At 45.1% G+C, this 26985-nt stretch overlaps 1 protein-coding gene across 2 annotated transcripts in view; it reads left to right on the top strand.

The window, feature by feature from the left end:
* The window catches only part of PRKCQ (protein kinase C theta), a 153583-nt gene extending 126956 nt beyond the window's left edge, over positions 1-26627 (top strand). For both annotated transcript variants that reach the window (XM_073229363.1, XM_073229362.1), the window contains 6 exons: positions 1441-1532; positions 3112-3174; positions 9851-9989; positions 16169-16357; positions 23666-23794; positions 25428-26627. In XM_073229363.1, the coding sequence (XP_073085464.1) occupies positions 1441-1532; positions 3112-3174; positions 9851-9989; positions 16169-16357; positions 23666-23794; positions 25428-25583 (768 nt within the window). In that variant the 3' untranslated portion in view covers positions 25584-26627. The remainder of the gene's footprint in view (positions 1-1440; positions 1533-3111; positions 3175-9850; positions 9990-16168; positions 16358-23665; positions 23795-25427) is intronic.
* The last annotated feature ends 358 nt before the right edge of the window (positions 26628-26985 follow it).

Genomic DNA, 26985 nt, shown 5'->3' on the forward strand with positions numbered 1-26985 from the left:
TCCTAGTGTAACCTGACAATTTGTAAATTCTGAAGCTTCAACCTTTATAGGAATTTATAAGCATCCCAACACTTAAAGGGAATTTTGTTGTCTAAGCACTGTTACAAATGGTCTTACTTTCTTCACCTTTTATACCCTTCACTCTCCTGAATTTTGCCCCCACTGTGTGTACAGAACATCACAGTTCTGGGTATAAAGGTAAAGGTGAGAAGCTGTTTAGGCAGTACTTGTGAGAATAAGAGCTAGAGAAGAGGCGCCAATGGGAAAGCAGGTGTGTGCAGACAAAGCGAAGAACTTATCTCAGACTATGTCTAAACGATCAATGCTAAGTGAGGATTGTGTCAGCAGGGAATCTGGGCCAGTCCCCGAGCAAAAGAGTGGACCCCAGTTAAAAATACATGGGACCAGCAAATTAGACCTGAGGTCCCCTTTGAAAAAAGCAGGCTGGCACTTGTGAAAATAGCCACAATATTTGGTTTCCCCAGCTCCCTGGAGACCTGGCCTCAGAACAAATGGCAGACAACACATGTCACCATGGGACCAGAACAAACCAGCCTGCCATCACCTCATATGCCCCAGGGCCTCAGTTAGTCTCACGTCAAAACTTAAAGGTTAATTCAGTTAAAAGATTTCTCAAGTGAGGTTTTCAGGTGCAGATTCATGCACAGACATGCCAGCTGTCTCCATACTTCACAGACTACTAAATTCTGTGGTTCATGAGGATGCTCAAGATGAGGGTATGCAAGGCGTCATGGTATGCCTGGCAAGGAAGCACTGGTGCACATAGAAGGAGCCCCTCAGGCTCACCAGAATCGAGGCATCTCTGGTACTCTGCCCACGACATGCAGCCACTCAGCCTTGCTTCTGACAGCCGCGCTCCTAACTTGCACAGAGACCCTGTTAGGAGCAACACATGGGCCTGGAAGCTGTGGCTTGCAACAAGGGAGGTCAGGCTGAGAAAGCAGTAACACTCTACTGATTGCAAGCTCCCGATGGTGGGACTGTGTCTCATCATGAGTGATGGGTGAGGCAGGATGAGCACCCCACTCTCACACCTGCCAGTGCCCACCTGAAGACTGTGTTCAGGATGACTTAGGAGTGTGGAATGAATGCCTTCAAGCCTGCCCCTGGAGCCGGAACCCCTGGTTTCTGCTCTCTTTACTGTCAATTGCAGTGGGTGTACAATCAGCACCCTCTAAGTGCCCAGCACCACCCCACAAGCATCCTATCAAACACTGTCCACACACACCCCCAGGTTCTGCAGGTTTCTTGGGGTTCAGAAATGCCACCAATTAGCTAAGTTATTTTAGCAGTCTTTTTGTAAGTGATTTCGAGACAGAATTAGTTCCCCTGAAACAATCTAAATCCATTTAAAAAGTAATCCTTGTTTTCCTTTCTAAAAAAGAAGCTAAAAGTTGGGATTGTTTTCTTTTTTCCCAGGAAAACCTCTTTTTTGTGATGGAGTATCTCAATGGAGGAGACTTAATGTACCACATCCAGGCCTGCCACAAGTTTGATCTCTCCAGAGCAACGTAAGAGCCCATCAGGGGTTGGGGTTTTCCACTGTTCTCAGGGGCTGAGCATCCATGGTGCCCTGAATACTGTTCCCACACAGCATTTTCTTGTCTCCCTACACAGCATGCCTACGTCCCAGGGCACAGGAGCTCCTGGGGAAATAACAAGGCAAAACCCTTTCCCCAGTTTGTAAAGCTTAAATTGGAGTGGATTTTGTTTTAATTTTTCTGTGTTTTAAAGTCAACTACTTAGTTTCTTAAGGAATCACCCCAAACTCATCAGGCTTCTAAATACTGTGAACACAGAAGCAAATATTTGCCCTTTGAAAAGCTGCAGTCAAACAGAACCCAGATCCTGATGGTGGTCATGGGATGGAGTTCTGAAGGCCTTAGTGGGAAGCTCCGTGTAAAGGCACAGAGCACTAGGCTCCAGGGTGCTGGGGACTAGGAAACCAGAAGAGGCACATACTTCTGAGAATAATTTTCACCTTCATTGGCATCAAGCAAACCCAGTTGCAAACGAAATGGAGAGCAGGCTGCATTCACAGGTGGGACTGAGGTTGAATCCCACGGAGCCCCTCCTGCCGCTCCGCCTCTCATGGGCCCCATTTCCTGAGTGATAAAACCACTCTGACATCTAAAAAGACCGCTTTGCTACCAGGCCCACTTAAAGGTGTGGGTACACACTAGCTTTCTTTGATTCTCTACAAACTTCACTCACCCCCAGTGAACGGTTTGAGTGGCTTAGGTTGTGCTGGGTTGACAGATGGATTTGCCCACCAGCTCCTGCAGAAACCCTGGCTGTTCTGTCAAACCCAGTGGGTACCATGTCAATGATCTCGTTGCTTCTGGGAACCATTCACAAAGTGCACGGAGATAAATCTTACAGGATTTCTGCAGCAGGGAAGTCATTGGATATTTTTTGTGCTAGGCAGGATTCTCTCGTCCACCAGCCTCCCCAGCTCTGTCAGGTGTGCAAGCCCCAGACACCTGCTCTCCATGGTCCTCACTGCCCCCAGGAAGGAGGTGTCTGCAGGGAGTTCTCCCTTACCTCTCGCTGCTTTCCCACCAGTGGTGGTGGAAACTCGTCTCCTTTGAGGCGGCCCTCTTAGAGCTGGAGAGCCATGCCCCACCTCCCAAGTTCCAGCAGTCTTCCCTGCACCGCGCAGGCTGCATTTCTTACACTTGAATAAGCCAGGTCTCTTTGGACTAATACTGTGTTTGAAGGGCTCCAAACAGAGTTTAAAATAAAAATAAAAGTTATTTTCCTGTTTCCCTATACTATTATGTTTAATGTTTGTGTATATTCTATTAGCAAAAAAATGGCAGTTTGCACATTATGGTATACAAGTAAGAAGCACTTAGGCGCGGGCAGGACTGACTTCAGGCAGCAGTTCTGTGTCATTCTCTCGGGGCTGAAGCTGGATGTGTGGAACGGATGGCATCTGCAGTTAGGATTAAACAAAAGTATGTGTGTGCACATGTAAGCGATGTGTGTTCACTGAGCAGAGCCCGGCATGGGGCACCCACTCTATAAGTGGGGACTGGATTTTGTTCCACTATCAAGTTCATGATGAACCTTATTTCCATCCTTCAGGTTTTATGCTGCTGAAATCATTCTTGGTCTGCAGTTCCTCCATTCCAAAGGAATTGTCTACAGGTAAATTCCACTCTCTGGAAACAAATACTGAGACTGCCAGATCTCCAGGTCGGTTACTTTAATCATTGAACTTCCATGACCTGAAATGGCCAGTGTGCCTTGGGGGCAGGAATTCCACACCCAGGCTTCCTGTCATGGTGAAAACACCAGTAATGATCTAATACCAATCACATGAGCAATGCTGGTCTCAAAAGCAATAGGGCCCAGTCTTGCGTATTTATTCCCACCCTGACGGTCATTCTCCTCCTATGTCCACTCTTCTCATTTCCTTCATTTCTCTGCTTTCTCTTTGGCATCTTGGCATTGCTTTCTCTCCTGTCTCCTTCATGTTTGCCTGTTTTTGCTTTGGGCACCTAGAAATGCTCTCCTTTTGAGTGGGAAGAGGGGAGCACCTCCTTGAACACAGACAGACCGTGGGAACGTGCCCTTGTCCCAGTGCATGGGACACACGCGTGCCCTTCTTCGGGTGTCTGTCCAAAATGTCTCTATTATACACCATCATTTCACATCCTCCTTGGATGAAAGCTATTGTGCATCAGTCTTCATAGCTTTCTCAAAACACATTATTTTTATCATACAAATCTTCAAAAACTTGTCTGGTTTCTGACTCACTGGGGGGAATGTAAAAATAAGAAAACCCAGAACTCGTTGGCAGGCTGGCTGAGCTCCAGGAGGCCAGCGCGGCGAGTGCAGCGTGTAAAGAGAAGATACGACATGACTCGTGGGCTCTGGACAGTGGGTTCCTGTGCCCTTCTGTGGCGAGTGTTCATGACAGTGACCCAGAGCCTTCAGTAAAGGTTAAATGATGTTCCCCACAGTGTGGAGGACAGCAAGTCCAGTCCAGAAGCGTCCATCAGAGATGGTTAGTACAGAGCTTGGGTATTTTTTGCATGTAGGCTGAGGTTCCCTTGGGGAGACCCCTCCATTCGCAGCAGGTGCAGCCAAGTAAGGGTTGGCCTATTGAATTACAGAACTAGAGACTTAGGAGAGGTTTTGGAAATCATTCCTCTTAAACACTCTCTTTGGTAACCTTCAGATATAGTTTGTTTGTTGGGGGAGTTTTTTTTTTTTTTTTGGTCAGTCTGCAAAGTAATAGATAAAAACTTGTTTTATACCATTCTTTAATCTTCAGAAAATTGAAAAATATCCACCAGAACACTGCAAACCCTGATCAAAATTCATGTTTCTTTTTTCTCTTTATGTTTGTAATGCCTGCAGTATGCCTAAAATATATTCCTACCAAGATATTCAGCAGATTGTGTGGGTGGATGGGTGGATGGGTGGATGGGAGGGAGGGAGGATGGATGGGAGGGAGGGTGAGTGGGTGGGGGAAAAAATTAGAATGACAGGAGAGAAAAAGAGATCTTAGCACTGAAAGGGACCTCGTGACACCATCCCCTGTGCCCAGTGCAGCCTATTTCTCCAGATCACAACTCCTTTCTATCAATATTACATCTTGTAAATTATCAACATTCAGAACAAAAAGACCAGAAGGGCCCCTAGCGTCTTCACTATCACAAAGTATACCCATTTTAGAGCTCATACTGTGTTCATATATGGGAACCCATGTTTTCTAATGCTCCTTATGCACAAATAAGAAAGAATAGTAGGTTTATTCAGTAGTGTACAGGTCCTAGGAGATACAGTGAGGTCCTAGGAGATCTTTGAAAGACAGCACGAAACTGAAGCTAAGGAGAGGTCATCAAGCAGGTATACCAACAGTGAGATTAGCCTGCCGTAAGAAATTGTTCAGCTGCCTATGTGTAACTTCCCTAAATTTTCATTTGGCAACTGAATTAACAAGGAGGTTCTTATATTAATTTCTTTCTTCTGACAACTTATGATTATGATTTCTGGGTTTATTCACAAAAGAGGTATGTCAGTTTTAAAAGGTTTGTCATGAGAAATTACCACAAACTTGATGGCTTAAACCAACAGAAATTTAATCCCCACCAGTTCTGGAGTCGAGAGGTTCAAAATCAAGGTCATGGCAGGGCCACCGCCCTCCTAAGGCTCTGCGGGAGAATCCTTCCTTGCGTCCGTCTTCACATGGCTTCTCTTCTCCCTGTGTCTCCTCTCTGCTCTCCCTTGTAAGGACACTTGACATTGGCTTTAGGGACCACCCAGATAATCCAAAATAACCTCATTTCAGAGATCCTTAATTATATCTGCAAAGACCCTTTCTCTAAGGAGTGTCCCTTTCATAAGGTTTCAGTAGGATATGATCTTTTGGGGGGCCACCTTCAACCCTCAAGAGCCAGTAATGTAGACCAAGTGCCCACGAGCAGTGCAGACAGGCGTCCCAGCCCCAGGACACCTAACAGAGCCACTTTCTGGGTTTTGGGTTTGGCTTGTTTAGTAGTAAAATATAAGTGCCCAAGAAGACACAGGCAGTACATTCTGAAGTCCGAGTAGGATTCTAATTAAAAGTAAGTGCTGAAGGGAAGGTCAATGAAGGTGTCATGGGAATTGGGGAGGGTGTGCCAGTGAGCACTTCCTGTGAGGAAGTGGGCTTTTTAAAAAGACTGAGGCTTTTCAGGTGGAAGAAGTACCTCCAGAAAAGGCACAGAAATCGCAGTGAGGAGTCAGGTGGGGGAGCAGGAAGCAAACGTGTCCAGCTGTACCAGAAAGGCTGTGGGGCATTCCAAAAACCAAGGCCGAGTGATGGAGGGAAGCAGATGCCCGCGTCATCATTCACCATCTGCTGGTGGAACTGCTGGTGCAGTGGCATCTTAAAAGATACATCGACCCTAGTTTCAGGTAAAAGTAAAAACATGGAGCTGGAAAATAAGCAGACATAGAAAGAAAAGAATCTAGAATCTTACAACAGAAAGTTCTGAATGAAAGGGATCTTAGAATAATTTATTGGTGACAACACTGGGGCCCTCCCACATATTTGATGCCACTTACAAATTCCCTCACGTGGTGATCTCATTCGATGCTCACCTGGGTCCTGGAGGGTAAGCAATGTGGGCGTGGTCATACCCATTTTACAGATGGGTCATCGGAGGCTGGAGGGGCGTGTCTTGGCTGAACTGCTTAGTGATAAAGCTGGGATGGGGAAGCCAGTTCTGACTCCTATTCTGCCTCTACCAAATGGGAAGGCTTTGCTTATGTTGACTACACAACTGAACAGAAGGCTTCCACTGAATTGTCTGTTACCTGATGCCCCGACATTCCCCATGGGCAGACAGGTGCTTCCAGAGCCATGTAAAAATAGCTGGTGCACCTGTGGACACTATGCCCTTGGGCTCCGTGGCCCTTCAGATGGTCTCCCTTGCCTCACTCCTCACCCTTTTGGAGGTCTGGCTCTGCATGGCCCGCTTCTGGGTTTTTCCCAGTCCAAATCAAATTGCTCAAGCATTAGTGACCTTTTCTCTCCCAATCCCTAACACATGTGGCCCACTTTAGAGGGTGAATTGAAAATTGGACATGAAACTTGTTTACCTAGCCCGAGGCTCAGAGAACGTTTATTTTTAGAATTGGTTAAAATGCATCCTTGCAGTCAGAGAAGACAGTGGATGTCTTAGCAAGATCAATTCAGTGAGATAGATGGGTGAGCTTGGTTGAGGGGATGTAAAAGAGGAGAAAGTATGGCTTTGTATTCTAGCCCACTGACTTTGTGGGCTGGGGTAATCACATAGCCCTCAAGAGCCTATGTTTTCAATCAGAAAAACAGAAATAAAAACAAATCCAGATCAAAGGACTGTGGTGGGAATCAAATGATGAAATGCACATAAAAGCAAATCCAGTGCAAATATTAGACACTATTTCATTACCTATGACCTATGAATAGCATGGCAGCTGGATATCTGGCTCCCTAGTGATGAGCCCAAAACCATCCTTCAGCCACATTTCATATAGGTGGCTCTAAAGGGTACAAGTGTGTTCCGGAGAACAAAAACCCTACATCATGTCAATATTGCATACATAGAGTGTGGATCAGGAAATGAACATACAATTGGAATTCCCGGACTGTAAATCCGTAAGTCACAATGACAGTGTATTTCATCAAAATAAAGGGATGGGAAGACAGAAGACCCATGTAAGGAAAAGGCTGAGACATATTGCAGGTCTTTGGTGCCGATCATGGAAGTGTGATGACTTTTGAGGACAGAGGAAGACTAACTGGATGGGAGAGAAACAGAGCCAAGGTCGGTGACATACACACACCTCCACTACAGATGCCCAGCCACCCGTAAGACAGAAGCTGAGATGCATTGTGAGGGAGAGATTACACTGGCCCAGATGGGGGGTGTCAACTCGGGGAGACATCTGCTAATAGTGTCACTCCACCAGACCAGAGCCACTTGCATTCTCACTCTCTAGTTTGCTCTCACAGAAGGTGGAGAAAGCAACGACAGGGAGCAGTTACTCAGGACTTAACTGCAACTGCTAATCACTGGTGAGATAGTCACTAGTTGGTGATGAATCCATTCGGCAAATACTGAACACCCAGCCCATGTTCTTGCAGACCAATCACAATCCAGCAGACAACAAGCAACATGTAGTTCCAACCCCCTTGATGCTCAGTTTAATAAGACAAAACAAACAGTGACGGGATCTTCAGGCTCACGCAATTATTGACGACAGTAACATATGACCCCCCAAGCTTTTGTTCAAGCACAATTTTGGCCTTGAGACACTGGAGCCACGGATGCAGACCCATGAGAACCACAGGAGCTTTTCTCATCTCAGTTTCTTTGCACTTATATGGCCTCCATCTCAGCTCTCAGCCTCGCCACTTCCTTTCTCTCCTTGCACAAACCACCTTCCGGTTTCTCCAAGGGCATGCTAGAGGACATGCCACCAGCAGTCCTAAGAGTTTCTCGGTTCAGGCAGATTAGCACTGCAGCATGGCAACCCCAACACCGTTTTGAGAAAAACTGAATGATCCAGGCACATCAGACATCCACCTCTGGCCCAGGCAACTGAGGTGGAGGAAACAGGGCTGCTTGCCAGGCCCTTTGGGAGAAGAATCTTTGAGAAAGGAATTCTGAGCAGATGCTCTACAAGGAGGTACAGAGAAGGGTGAAAGCAATAGCTGGTCCTAGTCTCCCAAGTCCCCTTCCCACACAAGGCCGTGGTAGCCATGTCACCAACCACACGTCCTAAAGTAGATTTCAGAAAGTTCAGATATTCATGGGCAGAGAACATAAAGGAAAAGAAAGCTGGGTATTCTGTAACAACCTAGAATTCATAAAAGGCTGTTGTCTTAAGATCAATAAAAGTTTAAAGGAATTGATATCAAATGTAGCACCTGGATAATCTCTTAAAAATCAATTTTACAGGTGTAGAGTGGGAAGAAACTGGTGTGGCAATTTATGTAGGAAAAAAAAGCTGGAGGCCTTTGTTTACCGTGAGCTCCATGTTAACTGTTACTGGGAGAAGGCTGCTCAGCCTACGAGCACAGTGGCTCAGGCCGCAGTGGGAAGAGGCAGGAAGCTCGCAACGGAGGCCAGCAGGGCACCCGTAACCCGCACAGCAGGACCATCCGTCTGGGACACACTGGTGCCATTCTCAGGGCTGTATTTTTAAGAAGAACAGTGACAAATTCAATATATTTGAAGGGTAAGGGCCATATAGTCAAAGGGTCTGAAAACCACACTCTATGAGGAACAAAGCTCCTGACCTTGGGAAAAACGAGGAAACCTGGCATCACTGTGCAAATATCTGGGGTTTCATGTAATCACAGGAAGAGTTCGTGGACCCAGAGGTACATTTCAGGGAGGCACAGTTTGGCTCATTTGTGTTTTATAAGTTTTATCATCAGTTACATTTCCTTAAAAATGCAACAGGTGCCACAGAGATACTGGTTCTCTACAGAAAGAGGGATTTATTGACAGTGTCTCTGGCATCAGATGGACTCTGGTTCTAGAATTGTCCTTAACTAGGAGCAGCCTTCCTCAATTGGTCTTGGAATTAGGTGCATTGTAATTATCCACAAAGAAACAAACACCTGGTAAGTATAAAGCAAGTATATTTTTTAGGACTTTTTCTCTCACAATTAAGCCCAGGAAAGGTTCTGGGTAAAGACTTGTGTCTTGCCTGTGTTACTACACTGTGCTATGCTCCTGGGTAGACCAGAAAGCAAAATCAGCTGCCACAAGCCATTCCCTTGAGTTGGTTTTATCTGTACCTCCACCTTGTACACAAGTTGTATAGTATATGCACCCTCTGCCCAACACCTCACCAGCTCTGGGTCCCTTATGACGTTTCATCACCAGCCATTTGTTTATCCAGGCATTGCTTCTTGAAGGCCCCTTTTAAAATTAAAGGATGCCACAGCAGAGAAAATACCTCACCCATTTCACTGCCTGCTCAGCCATTCATACCAGCAACATGACTGTGTGCCGAGATCACACCACATGCTGGACTCGGTGTGGAAGATACAGAACACCAGTCGGGCCCTGAGAAGACCCACCTGGGCCAGAAGGGCTGTGGATGACATTCTAGCATGAGCTGCTGGTCAGGGAGGACAGGCCGGGAGGAGCAGCCGGGAATCCAGGAGCAGGGCTGTGACCCGAGAACAGGGAGGAGGGATGCGGGGCCGACACAGCACCCACTATGCTCTTTTGGGGCCGCTGAGACAAGCGGCTGCTGCCTATGGCCACTCAGCTCTAACAGAAGTGGATAGATGTGTTCAGTGAGATTTTGCTTTGCTCTTGTTTTTCAGGGATCTGAAGCTAGATAATATCCTGTTAGACAAAGATGGACATATCAAAATAGCGGACTTTGGAATGTGCAAGGAGAACATGCTCGGAGACACCAAGACAAACACTTTCTGCGGGACCCCTGACTACATCGCCCCGGAGGTAGGAGGCGCGCCACCAGCAGCGAGGGGAAGCATTTTGGCTCAGGAGCTGTATTTGTATGAGTCTTTCCCAGATGCGCCGCTCTAGGGGCTGCTGTCATTCTCTGTGGGGTGGCGTCCATGCTGGCTAGGCCATCTCTCCAGTGTTGAATGACTCAGCTGTCCCTCCTGTCATGGTCCCTCTCCTACCCCCCTCCCCAGCCTGCAAATGTTTTCATTCTGCTCAGACCAACCGAGCAAATAACTGAGAAGGCCAGGTGGGTGGTGAACAGACTCATACGTATCCACCTGAGTAAGTCCACGGTTTCATTTTGGGGACCGGGAAAAAGCTTAATTGTGGTTTCCAGGTGGCCACTGTGTGAGCATGGAGAGACAACTAGTGTCTACTGACCTCCATGCCCTCTTCTGTACAATGAGGGGGACACTGTGTCGCATGCTACTGCAAGCATAAAATGAGAGAACCTATGAAAGGTTTTTTTAAAAGGCCCCACTCTCCCATTCTGAGACCCTAGAAAGACATTTGTTCAGAAGGCATCCGTCAGTCCACCTGCCAGCTCTGCCCTTGCTTGGAGTCTCCTGGATGTGCTCACCAGGCGAGCAGACCCTCCCATACCACGTGTTACCACTTGGTCCTTCCTGTCGCCCCAAACCTACCATTGCTTCCTTATCTCTGGAACTCCCTGCACTACTGGATGACTGCTCTAAAGTCCAGTGCTGTTTCTTACTCATTTTCTTAAAACTACTTTGAAATAATTATAGATTCACAGGAAGTCGCAAAACTAGTACAGAAAGGTCACCCATATATTCCCTCCTCCCAGTTTACCCCAGTGGTTACATCTTACATAACTGTGGTACAATACCAAAAGCAGGAAATTGGCAGTGGTACAAGGTGCATACAGGTCTACATTAGTGTGATCTTTATTCACTTTCATATCCAAGGACCAAGTTTGCAGGACTTGGCACAGTAAGTTGCTAATAAATAGCTTTTGGAAGAATGACCGTATTAATAAATGTGTGCATGGCGATTGATGGTGGATCGACAGTGATGGACCTCTGGTTTCCTGGGTAAGAAAAAATTAGCAGCATATCCTGATCATTGCTAAAGAAATTGTGGCACCCTTAGTCTAAGAAATACATGGCTTCATCCTGTGCTTATGTGGTTTAATTTTTATTTAACCTGTTTAAATGCAAGATTGACCTCTGGTCAACAAGAAACGGCAGCTTTTAAGTTTCCTGTCTGCAAATGCCTTATGCCACTTCTTTTCCTGGCAATCCTTCCATCCTGATTCCGTTTCCTTCTGCATCTTCCAGAATTTAACTTCAGCAACTAACCTCTCTCTCCGCAACTTGAGTCTCCTCCTTTCATCTTCAAGCATCCTGTCTTCACACAGTTCCATCCTTGGTCTTCTTGTCTTGCTGTATGTTCTCCAATAAGCAAAGGTCTTTATGACTAAGATTTTGCCTCCAAAGTCCCTATGACCAACCCAAACTACTACTTCTTGCTCCAGACCCATATGTCCATTTTCCTGCTGGATTCCTCCAACAAGCTGTCACAGGTCATCCAAACACAACAGGTCCCATATTCACTTTCTCTGTTGGACTTGCTCTGCACCCTCCCTGCCTCCGCTTTATCCCTTTGTTGGTGAATTACAAATCCATCCAACCAGAAAAGTAGCAATCCCAGTTTCCTCTCCTTTCTTACCCCTCCCAAATCCAAACACAAGACCTAAATTTAGACCTCAGGGACCTCTCATGTCCATTCTCCCTTCTCCCCAGTCTTGTGACTGAGTTAAGAATCTCCCTTGATTCCTTCTCAATCCCTAAAATGAGCCCCTCTGACTTACTCCCAATGCTTCTCCAATTCCTAGCCATCCTCGCCTTTGCCATCCTGCTCCAGGCCCTCAGCATCTCCTGTCTGGACCCTGGCAATACCCACTTCTGGTTCCCCTTCCATCACCATCCAACTGCCAGGGTGTCCCTCTACATATTTGCAAACTTTCTGATTATGCTACCTAATCAGTTAAAAAAGCATCCCCAGTATATTGCTTATGTATGGATCCCATACATTATCACCAATTAATATAATCTGTGTTATAAAACATGCATATAAAGGAATATAATCATGTTGAACTGAAGATGTGATAACTAAATTTTACTTATTAACAGAATGAACATGTATGCTTCATTAAAATAATGAGACTAAATAACTTTTTTAAATCTTGGTTTAACACTTTATGATTCTGGGATTCAAAGGTTTGACGAGTTTCTTTCAGTTCTTGGTTTTATTGGCTGCTGTAGCTGGGAAGAGCTCCAGAGGCGCGGGTGTAGACTTCCCAATATGTACGTAAGGCAAGGTTCATCACTGACACAAGTGGTTATAGGTCCTTAATTCAAAACTACATTTTTGATACATCCGATATTTTTAGCCAACTTGCCATAATTAATGAGATCATCGTCTTTAGCCCCATTATAATATAGCTGATACAGTGCTTGTCCCAGGAGTAAGAGACTTGTTACTCTTTTCTTATGCTCTCTGTATGTTGGCATTGTTTGCATTATCTTCAAGCCTCAGTGCATTCTTTAAGAACTTGCCATTTTGTGAGACTGAGTATAAACAGAACCCACCAGTCAACTTAGTCAGGCATGCCACATATAGGATGCACCTTAGGGTAACCATAGTAACACCAGTAACACACCTCACTGGGAGCGCCATCACCATGCCTCTGAGCTGAGGCTTCCCGTTCTTCCCTCGGGACACCTGGCTAGATAGCTAAATGAGAGTACCAGTGTCATTCTTGGATTTTTTTTTAATTTAGCATAAATACAAGTTCTAGTATTTTGTTCTCTCTCATTGCACCCACTGGCTAACCTCTGGGGTACGTGCTGTGTTCTGAAGTCCCCTGCTCCTCCAGTCCACCAGATCTCCCTGTCTAGGGGCAATTTGTCTCTCCACTGCTTGAACTCTTCAAGAAGTCCCCATTATCATCTAGGTACAAGCCAAAATTCTGCATGTAGGGTCTTAATATGTCCCTGCCCTTCCATTTTCCATAGTAAATTAGAACACTTCCAAAATGCGCATCAGCGTTAGACCTGAATGGACTAGATCCACAAGGCAGATGGACTACAGACCTCTCCACTAAGACAGAAAGAGGGTCTCTGACAGAGTGGTAACATCCTTCTTCTCTGAATTACTTGAGTAAAGACAGGGGAGAGAACAGGACAAAAGCAACGAGGCGTACAAGGCAGCTGGGCTGCAAGGAAAGGGGTCACCCAGCCAGGGTTTCTGCACTGCACTTTATAAATATAGACTAATGTGAGAATGACCGTGTTAAGTTTAAATCCAGAAGACAACATAAAATGAAAGGAACATCATGTAGTAAAATCTCCAAAGACCAGCATTCAGAACATAGCTTTCCAGTAACTAAGAGACCACAAATAAGACACCAAGCCTCTCTAAGTGCAGTCACCACCCTTTGTTAAGTAGGGACAACAGTGCCTACCTCGGGGCTCTTAAAATAAAGCCCAGAGTGTATGGAAAATGCCGAATGCACACCAGCACAACACTGTTCTCACAGTGCACAAATGAGTGTGAATGTGCATTTCTGCTTCTTCCTCCTACGAGAGAAATTCTTTATTAACTATTAAGCACCTGGCCATAGAAGACTTAATTTCCACCACAGCTGTCTCCTGTCCTTCAGATTCATCTGTCCTGACCAATGGGGTTTCCAGAGATGTGAGGCTCACAGCAATTCCTGGGTGCTTCGGGCTCCCCCTGGTGGCCCATCTGGCAATAGTGTGTGGGCCCGGCCCCACTCAATAGTTAGTTACCTGAACCAAAATTGCACTTGTGTGTGCACATCATATTTTTCTTATCATTCTCCCTGGTCTACTTTTAAACACTGCCTTAAAGAATAATCTCTTTATTCTAAACTTTTAAGTGAACTTTAGTATCTAAACATTGAGTTTAAAGCTAATAGGGGGCATTTTTATACTGGAAGTTGGCAGCAGATTGCAAAATTCTGTTTGCAACTTGATCTTTGTCACAAATGGGCACCAGTTCATCAAGATAGGTATTGATCAGGGAGCTTATGGTCATGTCCATATGACAAAGCACTTGTCTTTCCCTGCCATTTGCTGTATCCTCACAGCAGCCCAGTAAAAAGCTGACCAGATCTTAGCACCACTTTTCACAGTTGAGGCACAGACGGGCTTAAGGAGTCTCCCCAAAACTAAACAGCAAGGGACTGAGCCGCAAGCAGACCCTGCCATGTTCTGCATGCTGTCAGCATTGTTGTTTACAAAACTTCTACTAGAGACACTTCCAGTGTCCTCAGCCATATTCTTAGCTTCTCTCTTCCCAAGGACAGGCCTATGGTCAGAAACAGTGGCTGTGCACAGTTCTACTGCATTGAAAAGCTGACCAGCATCAAGACACAAAGCTGGGAAATACTAGAACACCTAGAATTGTAGTATTATGTGTCCCTCCTAAGGCCACAACACTACAATTCTACTGTTCATTCCGAAGGCCCTTTAAGAAGGAAAATTCCATTTCAAATGAGGAACACAAATACTAAAATGACGTTGTCTCTGTGTGTGTGTGTGTGTGTGTGTGTGTGTGTGTGTGTGTGTGTGTGTGTGTGTGTGCACTCACACGAGTGCACTGTGCTCAGCCTTAAGTTGCAGGGTGGCCATCCCAAGAGATGGCTTCAATACTATTTAAATTTAGTGCTTTTTAAAATTAAATGTAGTGCTTCAATACTATTATGTATTCTGCATTTGATGTGGGGCAGGTAGCAGCTTGCCCCTGGCCCATCCTGGGAGCAGCAGTCATGAAAGATAAGGATTTTCTCTTCTTCTCCACTTAAGTTTTGCTTCTACTATGCACTGGTCTTAGTTATGGTCCAATATATATACATACCATAAAATATGCCATCTTCACCATTTTTAAGAGTACAGTTTAGTAGTGTTAATTATATTCATTCACATCAGCAGGCACCCCACCTCCGGGACGCTTTCCTTTTGCATAAGTGAGACTCCATACCTGTTGAACAATCCCCAGCCCCTGGCAACCATGACTGCACTTTCTGTGTCTATGAATTTGACTATTCTAGGGACCCCAGCTAAGTGACTCAAACAGTGTTGGTCTTTTTGTGTCTGGCCCATTTCACTGAGCACAGTGTCCTCAAGGCTCATCCATGTTATATCATGCATTATCCTACCTTTTTAAGGCTAATATTCTACTCAATGTATAGATCTCATTTTGTGTGTCCATTCATTTGTTTTTGATGGACCCTGTCTTAAGGGATGCATCATGATTTGTTGGGACGATAACACTGAGCAGAGTGACATGCATGCTGACATCCAGCATTAAACAAGGAAGTTGCTGAAAGGCCGGAATAAAAAGCCTTTTTGCCCAAAGAGTAGACTAGTGAAAGGGTAGAAATCTTTTAAAAAGTTAAGCAGGATTCCAGACATTAAATCCACTTCCCTAACAGATAGACCAGACCAGTTTGACCCAAAATACTGCTGTCAAGTTGTACATAACACTTAGAGATGTGATGTCTGGATCTGACCAGTTTGTTATCCTAGTCCTAGTATATATAGCCTTTGCAGACAGATATATTTACTATAATATATGTTCTCAGTGTAGTCACAAAATTTGACCATTCATAGTGGTGACCACAAACGTGACTCAGTTGCACAGTATCAGTTAGGCTTTAAGCAGGGGATGTGGTCAGAACCTCTTTGGATGCTTAATTACCTAGAGAAACTTTTTGCAAAGGCTCAGGACAGTAGAAGGAAGTAAAACGGAGGTTTGTTTTGGATATTCACCTCAGAAGCACAGGCGAGCTTAGATCCCACCAGCTTTCTCAGGCCCAAATCTGCTACCCAATCCTCCCATCACAGATAGAAAACAAAGGCTAGCAGCAAAGTTCAATTGTTTTGCTTATGGCCTGGGACAAACTAGAAGTTGAAACTCAAAAATATTTGTTCAGTTCTGGCATTGCCCACTCATTTGTATCTAATCATTAGTCTCTTGAAAGGTACAGTTTTCAGTGTGATCTTTGTTAACACCGCAGACCATCGTCACCACCCGTTAGTGCCGAGTGGCCCTGAGAGGTCTGGGCAAGGCTCGCGTGTCCTGGTCAATAATCACGTCTCTGCCTTGTGGTCACACAGATCTTGCTGGGTCAGAAATACAACCACTCTGTTGACTGGTGGTCCTTCGGCGTCCTCCTCTACGAAATGCTAATAGGTCAGTCGCCATTCCATGGGCAAGATGAGGAAGAGCTCTTCCACTCCATACGCATGGACAACCCCTTTTATCCACGATGGCTTGAAAAGGAGGCTAAAGACCTTTTAGTGAAGGTAAGAAAAATTCATGGAGACTTCATAAGATCAGGTTTTCTGGTCAGTGTCCACCTCACTTGTAGGTTTTGATGTACACATGACAGAGTAAACAGTAACTCTATGGGACTGGACTTAAACATGATGCTCACCATCTCTGTTTTCACTGAAGAGCCAATATGATGAATGTTAGACATCAAATGAATATAAGATAAACCCTCATGCATGATTTAGAGAACAAACACCCAGGAACCAGACCATGACTCAAATGCCCCCCCTTTGCCATGTACTTGGTCCACTGAACAAGCACAACGGGTGGCTTAATACTAACTGTTTTGTTTCCATGACCCTTTTAAATATGTTTAGTCCAGTTCATCTTTCCCTGCCCCTGGCTGAAACTTGGACAGGATGCATGACTTTTCTGTTCACTCATAGGTAAAAGACAAACCTCCTGTCAGTCGTAAGTCGTAAAACACCATCTCTACTAAGAAATTAAAACTCTTCAGTCCAAGATAAAGTCACCACATCAATCTTAACTCTTCTGAATCAAAGACTGCTACTCCCTCTGCTCTGGTCAGTTTCATGGCTGTCAGGCACATACCTTTGCAGAAGGGAGTGTGGCCACATTGTGGTCAACCGTGTCCTTGCCCTCTCCCATTCCAACTCTTGGATTTCTGTTTCATGCCATACCAGGTGAAAAGCAGGGAGAGGGACAGAAGGACAATAAGAAGAAAGAACTGTTCTTTTACGGGGCTTTCTGCTCTTTGAATCTGGTGGGTTGTCAAAGCCAAGACTTCTGTGAGGCATTCTGGTAGGCATTTTGGAAATACCTGTCACTGGGGACATTCTGTTCTGAAGCCCTTGGGATACAGGCTGTTACCCATCCCCTAGCCCAGCTACAGTACCAAGCTCCAGTCCGGCAATGCTCCATCATGTCGACATTCTCTGCTCACTGCTGCTGAGCAGAGTCCCTTGGCAGACCAGCCCTCCTGCCACACCCCTACCTGTGTCCACTGGACATACAGCAGCATTTTTCACCCTAAAACTCTTGAGTATGCAAGCTGTTACTATCTTAGCAGTAACCTCCAGAATTCACCATCAGAGCAACAGTCAGACCCCCATCCAGGTATACGGTGGTATAGACGTAAACGGGGCTCTGAGACTCACTAGCCAGGAGCCAGGAGCTCCCGGGGCAAACCAACGCAGGATACAGGCAATGCTAAGAGCCATCATTAAGGATTTGGACTTCATAAGAGCCCTTCATTACCTTTTTTGACAATGCAAAATACCATCTGCAGTGTATGACTGCAACAAGTTGTAAAAAATGAAAATAAACCATGGAAATACCAAATGAAATTATAAATAATAATAATCCCCACCTACGTTTACTGAGTACTGGTAACTGTTTGGGTCAGAGAGATCTGCCAGTGTGACCGAGAGGCTAACGCATCCAACAGAAGCTGACCGACCAACAATACAGGTCTCTGCATTTCTGGCATCTCATACCTCAGCTGCCTAAAAATCAAAACATTTAGGAAGATCATTTTCTAGCCTTGCTTTTCCTATATTGAAGTGGGGAATAGGGAAAGTCAACATTAGAAGCTATCAGTGGATTTTAAGTCTAAACAGAAAAAGATGACCAGGCCCATCTTTTTCCTCTAGTAAACGTTTTTCTCATGCAGAACTTCTTCGATTTAAATTTAAAGGGCATAGGATTGTACTTTTCTAAAACAACTGACAACTGATCTGGGATATTTGAATGTGAGGTCAATTCCAGAAGCCCTCCTCCCCCAAGGAATCCAGACGCTGTTGCAGGCGAACGCTGACAGAGCCTTAGCATAGCATCTCCCAAGGCGGATGGTAAAGATCTGAGCCAGGGAAATAAACTTAGTAAATTCCCCAAATGACCAATTAATTCACTCCTTAATGACAACAAAACACATACCAAATGAAAACTCATTTTAAAATTAACCAATTAAAACAAAAAGACAACAGTAGAACAACTTAGCAGGATTGGAAATTAAAGGGTTAGCTTTACCTAAAAGGCAAGTTCAGACATTACAGTGGCTACTCCCCTGCTTGGCTCTCTGAAGGACTTGACCTGAGACGGATTCATTGGCTCTGGCTGGTGTAACAAAGTGCCACAGATGGGGAGGCTTAAACAACAGAAATTTAGTTACTTACAGTTCTGGAGGCCCAAGACCCGGCAGGGATGGTGTCAGGCGAAAGCTGTCTTCCTAACTTGCCAACAGCCTCCTTCCTGCTGCGCTCTGCCTGGTGGAGAGCTCCCCACCATCTCCCCTCAGAAGAACACTAATGCTTTCTGATCAGGCCCCACCCACACGACCTCACTTAACCCTGCTTACTTACCCCAAGTACACCCACCTGGGCGAGTATGGCTTCAACACATGGATTTGCAGAGGATAATACAATCCATAGCATGGGGGCTGTGCCAGATTTGGGCCAAGGTTTGGGCCAGCAACCCCACCAGAGGAAGGAAATAAGGGAAAAGTCTGAGCCCTGGAGGTACATTTGGAATCCAGCTTCACCTGGTGAAGCTGCATAAAGCCTAACAGCTCTGCTTCCCGAACCCGCCCCAGCTCAGGATCTGGGAGAAACCTCACAGGGCACGAGGAATTGGGGCCAGGTGTAATCTGCTCAACAATAAAAACTACTACTGCCATACCAAACAACCTGGATAGAAAACATCCCAGGCATGTGCTGAGGGAAAACCCAAATTTCGTAAGGCCACATATAGTGTTGTGAGCCCACTTATGGAATATTCTAGAAAGGACAAAATTGTAGAGATGGAAACCAGACTAGTGGGTGCTGGCAGTTAGGAGTCCAGGGAGGGACTGAGGTGGGCTCCATGTCCAGGGAGGTCTTTGGTGATACAGCCTGCATCCTGTTTGTCACAGTGATTACCAAATCTCACAAGATAACAGAACTAGACACACCAAGCTAATGCCAGTTTCCTGGCCCTGATCTTGACTATAATGTAATGTGTAAGCATTAGTGGAAATTGGGTGAAGGATGCACAGGACATCTCTGAACTATCTTTTAAAATCCTGTGAATCCGTATGTATGGACTGAACATGTCCGCCAAAATTCATATATTGAAGCCCTAACCTCCAGTGTGGTAATTACAGGAGGTGAGGCTCTTGGGAGGTACTGAGAGATAGATGAGGTCATGATTGTGGGGCCTTATGATGGGACCAGTGTCCATATAAAAAGAGGCCCTCCCTCCAGGTTCAGACACAGGGAAGGCCTGTGAGCACCGAGCAGGAGCTGGCTGGCTGCAAGCCGCGGGGAGAACTCTCACCAGAAACCTACCACACTGGCACCTTGATCTTGGACTTCCAACCTCGAGAACTGTGAGAAATAGGTATCTGCTGTTTAAGCCCCCCAGCCTATGACATTTTGTTACAGCAGCCCAAGCAGACTAAGATACTGTAATTATTTCAAAATAAAAAGTTTAAAAACAAAGTAAAATCAAAGTCTTCATGCCAGGAAATTTTTTTAAAAAATCATCTGCAGAGTTTCAGCAGCAGGGAAAAGATATGCTGTAGAGGAGAAAATTAATTTGGTTACACAGAACAGAAACCAAGACTTAGAGGGGTAGGTAAGGACTAGTGGGCGAAAGAAGTTTTAAATCCATGTGGAGGAGTTTGGCTCACTCTTCCCCCCATCTGTGAGTGAGTACAAATTCCATGTCCTTGCTCCGGGGGGACGATCATTTTCCCCCACGTTCTAGCAGGTGGGCTGATAAAAATTAGGTTCCATTATGAAGTTTGCTGACTGTAAGACTGGCTTCTACTTTCATCTCTGCCCCTCATTTGCTCTGTAACCTTGATCCAACAGCCACTACATTCTTGAGCTCTGTTTTATGAAAAAATCAAATTGAATATCATTTCTGCTCAGGAATTATGCATTATGTTGTGAAGCCCAAAAGTAAAGGGTCCTGTGGAAAAGCTGAACAAAGCAGCATTTTGTGGCATGTGTTAGAGCAGTGGTTTCTGCACTGTATGCCCTGTAGCCCTCCTAGGGCATGGATGTACGTAGTGCACTGAACAACTGCACATGAGGAAAGGCTGCACTCTGTCAAGAAGCTGAGTGGGGTGCTGCTGTCCAAAAACACTATTGCCAAAGAACCGCCCCATTCTTTCTCATTTATTCATCCAGGACATCCTGTCCATTTGTTTGGAAAATGATGGAAAACTAATGATCTCAAACAGAAATACCTCTCCCTTTTGTAAAAAGATGTCTCTTAGAAGGAATGAAGAGGGAGAGAAGATTCCAGTGACAGGTGCTAAGCACTGGGGACCAGCCTTGCCAGCCCAGCACTGCTTTCTTGGCCAGAAGTCAAATGTATTTAAACAACTCCAGCTGCATCCTGGCCATTTATGTAAAAGGTGTGCTATTTCCCGCAAACGTAAACCATCCTTCTGATAGCTTTTATGAACAAAAGCAAGTCTTTCTTCATGAATATTTATTCCTTTGGTGCAGCTTCCTTGCTGCAGAGCCAATGACCTCCCATAAGTTCACCAGTCACCTTCAGGATGGGAGAGTGTTGGGGGTGATCTGGTGGGGGGCAGAGAGGGTAATAATTTACATTTCTGTGCAAAACCATAAAAAACTATGATTAGCAACACTTGAGGTCACATTATATGTTCACTATATGTTTTATCTTTTAAAATATTTCTTAAAGTCCACAGGTACATATACTAACCTCAGATCCATTGTCACAATCTTCTTGGTACAAATGCCACATGTTACTGGAAAAATCTGATGGAAAACCCTAGTGTGGTGCATACTTGGTCTAAGGCAGTTACGTCTAGCTTAATTCACTGAAGCATTTAAAACATGAGCCAGTTTTTGGCCTGTTTTTAAGGCATTTAACCCCTTTCACCCTGTATCATCAAAATGTCCTTAAGAAGTGGAGGTTAGTGATTTATTATGATCATTGCAAGGGAAGAGATGGAGGCAACTACTTATTTCCCCTGCTTCTAAAAAGTCGATCTGCTTTTCCATCTGTTGACTCATACTGGTGTTTGAGTCTACAGAAGAACATGTCTTACTGTGAACTTGGAGCATTTTCTATATACTGTGCTTTTTGCTAAAAGCAAAAGGCTAATAGAAGATGAAGACTAAAGGTACGCTTCCACAAATAAAGAAAGTAGAAAGACAGCCTGCTCCTTGTTCAGCAAATGTTTATAAGCATCTTTTGTGCATGGTGCTGTGCTAGATTCTGTAAGAAATAAAAACATAAATGGTGTCTGTCTCCAGAGTTTATACTCTATTAGGAAAGATAGTTTTAAAAATGTATACACAGTGTGCCAACTTCCCTACTGGCGAGATGTTTTATGGAGCAAAATGAGACTTGCCGATAGAAGCAGGAAGGGGCAGCTCATAATTCAGGCTCTCCCACTGGCTGGACTTGTGATCTTGAGCAGGTTACTTACTTACTCAGAGCCTCGGTTTCTTTTACTGACGATTGGGATAACAGTATCTGCTTCTAGCATCTATTTTAACACCAAGATGATGTAGCTGAGGCATCTAGCACAATGTCTGACTCCCAACGAACACTGGTTGCAATGATGTAATCAGACACATGACAGTGAACATGGCTTGAGCAGAAGGGAGAGCTCGCCATGAGTTGAAGTAATCAGAGACCTTCATGAAGAAGAGGGGTCTAAGCTGAACCCTGAAAGATGGGCCAGGATTAAAGATGAGGAGAAAGAAATGGGGTGGATATGGGAGAGGTCTCTCCTTGCAAGATGGAAATGTCACAGCAAAGGACAGAGGGAGGAACAGCAGGTGGTACATCCAATGAGTGGACACGTCTGGACAGAAGAGAGGGCTCTAGTGGGATTAGGAGGCAGTGTGTCCATTAGGCTGCAGAGAGCCTGGAATGCCCGCCTCAGGCTCAGAGATCACCTTGCCTCACCCTGCATTTTACAGGCAGGAAACTGAGCCTCAGGACACTTACCCAAGACCACATGGCTAGTGAGTCTCTTGGATGACAGTCTCATGTTATTTCCTCTGTGCAGTGGCTTTCTAATGGGGTGCATTGGAAATCCAGGTCCCCACAATATGCGAAGCAGGAGAGGAAGTTAGGACATGCCAGTGACTTGACTGCATGAGTGTTTCACTTGGACTTTTGAAAAGATTCTCCTACTTTGAAAAAGGACAAGACTTCCACTTTGCTGCAGCATGTTGGTTTTTGTTTGGGGTTTGTTTTTTGGGGTTTTTTTTTGTTGTTGTTGAGTTGAGCCTTTGAAAATTTTCCAATGGTAAGGGGATATAAGTAAAGAAGCATTTTAAAACACATAGTCTGGCTACCTTATAAGAGGTAAAAGCAAGAGACCCTCCATTTAGGCATGACTGAGGTCAGTTCCTGCCAGAACTTCAGGAAAGTCACTGCATTCACCCTGGTTCTGTTACAACCTCCTCACAATACCTCCAACTGGCAGTTGCTTTCTAAACAAACACCTAGCTGATGTAAAAGGGGTAATTTCTGCAGGTACTCAGGGAGCCCAGGACTTCTCTAGGTTTTTGGACTCTCCTGTTCCTCAGTGCCCTTGACACCCACTGTTCATGTGTAGAGTTTCCAAGTTTCTTGCCCATCCTGGCCAGTGTTCATTTTAACCACAGGAGAGAGGACAGTGCAAAGAGGAAAATATATATGTAACAGATCAGAGATGACTGCAGGTGAGTTGCATTAAGTATTTCTTGTCCAACAGGTTAGCAGGAGTCCAAAGTGGTTCTCGACACTCAGATGCCTTCTCCAGAGCTGCAATCTGGGACTAGCTTATGTTAACCTGAAGTGAGCTTTGCCTTAGAGACAGACTGTAATCCTAAGAAGGCAGCTTTGTAAGAAATCAAACTCGATTACGGGGCAGTCAACCAAATAACAACAAATAAATGCATCGCTTTATGTTGCAGGGTTTTACAGACCAGGGATCAGTGCATGAGTGCATGTGTGTCATTACTTCCTTGAACCCATGGAACAGCCCAGGGAAGAAGACACCTCACTGGTCTTACGGGAGTCTGTAACTTGCCAGAGGTCCCATTAATAACAGAGGGTGAGGCTGCTCTCAAACCAGACCCTGAAATACTCAGAAGACTTGTCAAGGGAGAGTGTTGCCCCCAGTTTGACTTGAGTCGACAGTTTATAAAGAATTAAAATAAGGTTAGAAAGGCAAGTGGCAAGAAACCGGCCTGCCTTTGTCTGTGTGGAGACAGATTCACGTGGCTCCTAGCCTGAGACATGCAGCCTCCAGCTGAGCCTGCCTGCAGAATAACTGCCCTCTCCCTGCTCCCTTCCAGCTCTTCGTGAGAGAACCGGAGAAGAGGCTGGGCGTGAGGGGAGACATCCGCCAGCACCCTTTGTTTCAGGAGATCAACTGGGAAGAGCTGGAAAGGAGGGAGATTGAGCCGCCCTTCCGGCCCAAAGTGGTGAGGACCCGGCCATGCTCCCCAGCTGCCTGCCTGTCCCAGTAACTCCATCCCAACCGCCTGCCTGTGCACGGTTCTTGGCTGGTGGCGGGCCGGAGCTGACATTACTCTTGCTTGCAAAACGTAACCTCTGTGGTCAAAGGGCACTGACATTAAGGGTACCCAGGCCCTTGGCTGCAGGACTTGGGGGGCGATTCAGATGGGATGCACACACTTCATGGGCACAGCCTCAGGCCCCAGACATGTCCCTGAGCCCTGTATCCTATGGCAAGAACTGGGGCCCAACACATACCCTTAATGCCACTGACATATACCCCTAAAGGTGGCTAAAACAGTCACTTGGGTATTTTACTTCAATTTTAAAAATAATTTTTTTAAAGAGTAAAGCAAAGTGGTGGATTTGCCAATTTGCCAGGTTTACCCTTTCCTGGTGATTGTGGGGAACAGGCAGTAATCACCCGGGTAGATGTGAACCATGTCACCATCCCTTTGCATGGAGATGGCACAGGCTTGTAGATCTCACAGCAGAGCAGTCACTCTAGAAAACAGCTACAGTTATTGGTCATGATAGCGGATGGCCAGAAGCAGGTGTGCCCCCGGGGTTAGAAGAGCTATTAAAGTGTCCCAATTCGGGGCATGTTCCAAGAGTCCTACAGGCGGGCTTCTAGCACTGATGTTAGTAATGATGCCATATCTAATACATGGGTTAATAATTTGTGATAAAATGAATTTTTACCTTGTTTTGGCTCACCTAAACATTGTAATTTATGTCTCAACTTCCACGGTAAATTAAAATTGACTTGATGTTTTCCATATAAAGATCAGACCTTTGATCTACAATTTTCCTTCAGGACAATTCCCAATTCTGCCAGTAGGAAGGAATTTCCCTGATCTATTATCTAAACCGCTCTTTGTAGGCAGAGGCCACAGGCCATTGGCCTCACCATCCCAGGGGCCCCCTTAAGGATGGGAAGGGCCAAATCCTAGTTACACTCATATATATATATACATACATATATGAGACTTTTGATAATCTTGGCTGAATTTATGCCATGCGAGGCCATGTTTGTTTTTATGTTCTCTGTTTTCCATGGGCACCAGTAGACCACGTAGCTTGAAGGGAGCTTGTCCCAATCTGTGCTGTCTATGAAGACAGTCTGAGACATTTAATAATTAAATTAATGTGGGTGGGCAAACCAACAGTAGCGAAGGATGTTGATAAAAGAAGAGGAATATGTAATCTCCAGGATTCCTTCCCTCTGCTCCTACCCTCCCCGCCACCACTGTCCCCTGTAGACTGAAAGGACAGAGGTCAAATTTGGGCCCCCCACATTTTCAAAGCCTGCCAGCCCTGCCCCATGTATAAACTGTCCAATACAAACATAAGATCCTGTTTGAATTATACAATGAGATTCCTTATATGGATTGTAATTATACTTTTGATAAAGTGATGGCTTGGATTTCTAGGCATGGTCCGTAAGAGCCACACATGATCCTCTGTAAGTATCCCTTCAGTGCGGTTTATCTGCAAAAGCCAACATCTGATATAGATGATAGCCTACAAGTAAAGTGAACATTATTAATTCTGTGACTGATTTTTCTTCCCTTTTTTCCCCCTTAACCTCTGGTCAAGAAATCACCGTATGACTGCAGCAATTTTGACAAAGAATTCTTAAATGAGAAACCCCGGCTGTCACTGGCTGACAGAGCACTGATCAACAGTATGGACCAGAATATGTTCAAAAACTTTTCCTTCATTAACCCAGGGATGGAGAGGCTCATATCCTGATTCATCTCCCCACACACACAAAGGAATTGGCCTTCTGTGAACCGGTTCAAGCGACACTGCGTGGGTTCCTTTCCAATGTGGAAAAGAAAAGAAACACTCAACGTTAAAGGCTGAAGCCTGTTAGCTCCTCACTGACCTTGTAGCAGAAACCAAGTCTACTTCACTAACGACAGCCCCTGTGGATCTCTCTCGTCATCTCCCACAGCCGCTGGGAGTTTGGTCAATAGTAACCAGAGTTATTACTTGAAAGATGAGTCTCACACTGTGAAAGATTTGAGAACTTAGAAGCACCCTAAATGCTGGCCCTTCCCTTGGGCGCCAACTGCTGATTGATGACATACTAGATGACTCAAGGAGCAGAGAACAAACTTCTCAAGACTGAAACAGCACCTGCCTGGTTGGTAGTGGATTTCATTCAGCCACAGTCAAGTAACCACTAGTGCATTTTATTTCTGTTCACATCTGTGGAAGTGCAAATGGTTGGGGGGAGCCCTGAATAGGTTTTTATGGGGATTCTTCACAATAAACATAACTTGTAACTTGCAGTTTACAAATCCATTCATTCTGACAAGCCATGAAATTCACAGGAAAGAAGAAGATGGCTAGTGGGAAGAGCCCATGTTACTGATACAGAAGGTGTAGTGGAACATCTCTGGTTATCTTGTCAACACAGATATTAGTGTCCAACAAAGACAGATACATTTCCCTCCTCCAACAACACCTTTCCAGCCATCCAGTCTCAGTTGATATCAATTATCAGTAGTCGTCACTCATGACCATCTTCTCATTATAACGAGGAAAAATGAAGTGCAAAGAAAGCCAGCCCCTTATCAGACCTTTGGTGATGAAGACTCACAAGGCTCTCTTTAGGTGATTCATTCATCAAATGACCCACGCATGCTACTTGTAGCAGCCAGTCTTATTTAATTAGAATTCCAGCTGTACCTTTTTAGGTATCTGTGTGTCTGTCTTATTTTGATTAAATGTTATGACTTAATGACAAAGAGGTGGATATGTAGAAATGGAATAAAAGGAAAAAAGAAAGATGCCTCTTAAGAGTTTGATTCCCTCCTTGTCCCCTCAAGAACTTGACTCTGCCATGGTTATCACCAAAATGTAGTTAGCACTGAGTTGATGTTTTAAATTTGGGAAATCATTAAAAACCCCAGGATGGGTGAGAAGCACTTGTCTGTGTTAGAGTCCTTGTCCCTTCAGCGCAGGATCTTGCACAGTGGTCTCTGCGTATTGCCTGTACCTCTCCAACACCTGAATTCAGCTCGGTCTTCCACCCTGTGTCCTGGCAGTGCTTCCTCCAAGGACCATGTTCTTGCCAGCCCCTGTGGAATGTTCTAGACCCTCGTCTACCTTCCTGCATCTTTTTAGACAAGGAAAGCCCCTCCCT

This window comes from Manis javanica, chromosome 2 (assembly GCF_040802235.1).
Source record: "Manis javanica isolate MJ-LG chromosome 2, MJ_LKY, whole genome shotgun sequence".
NCBI lineage: Eukaryota > Metazoa > Chordata > Mammalia > Pholidota > Manidae > Manis > Manis javanica.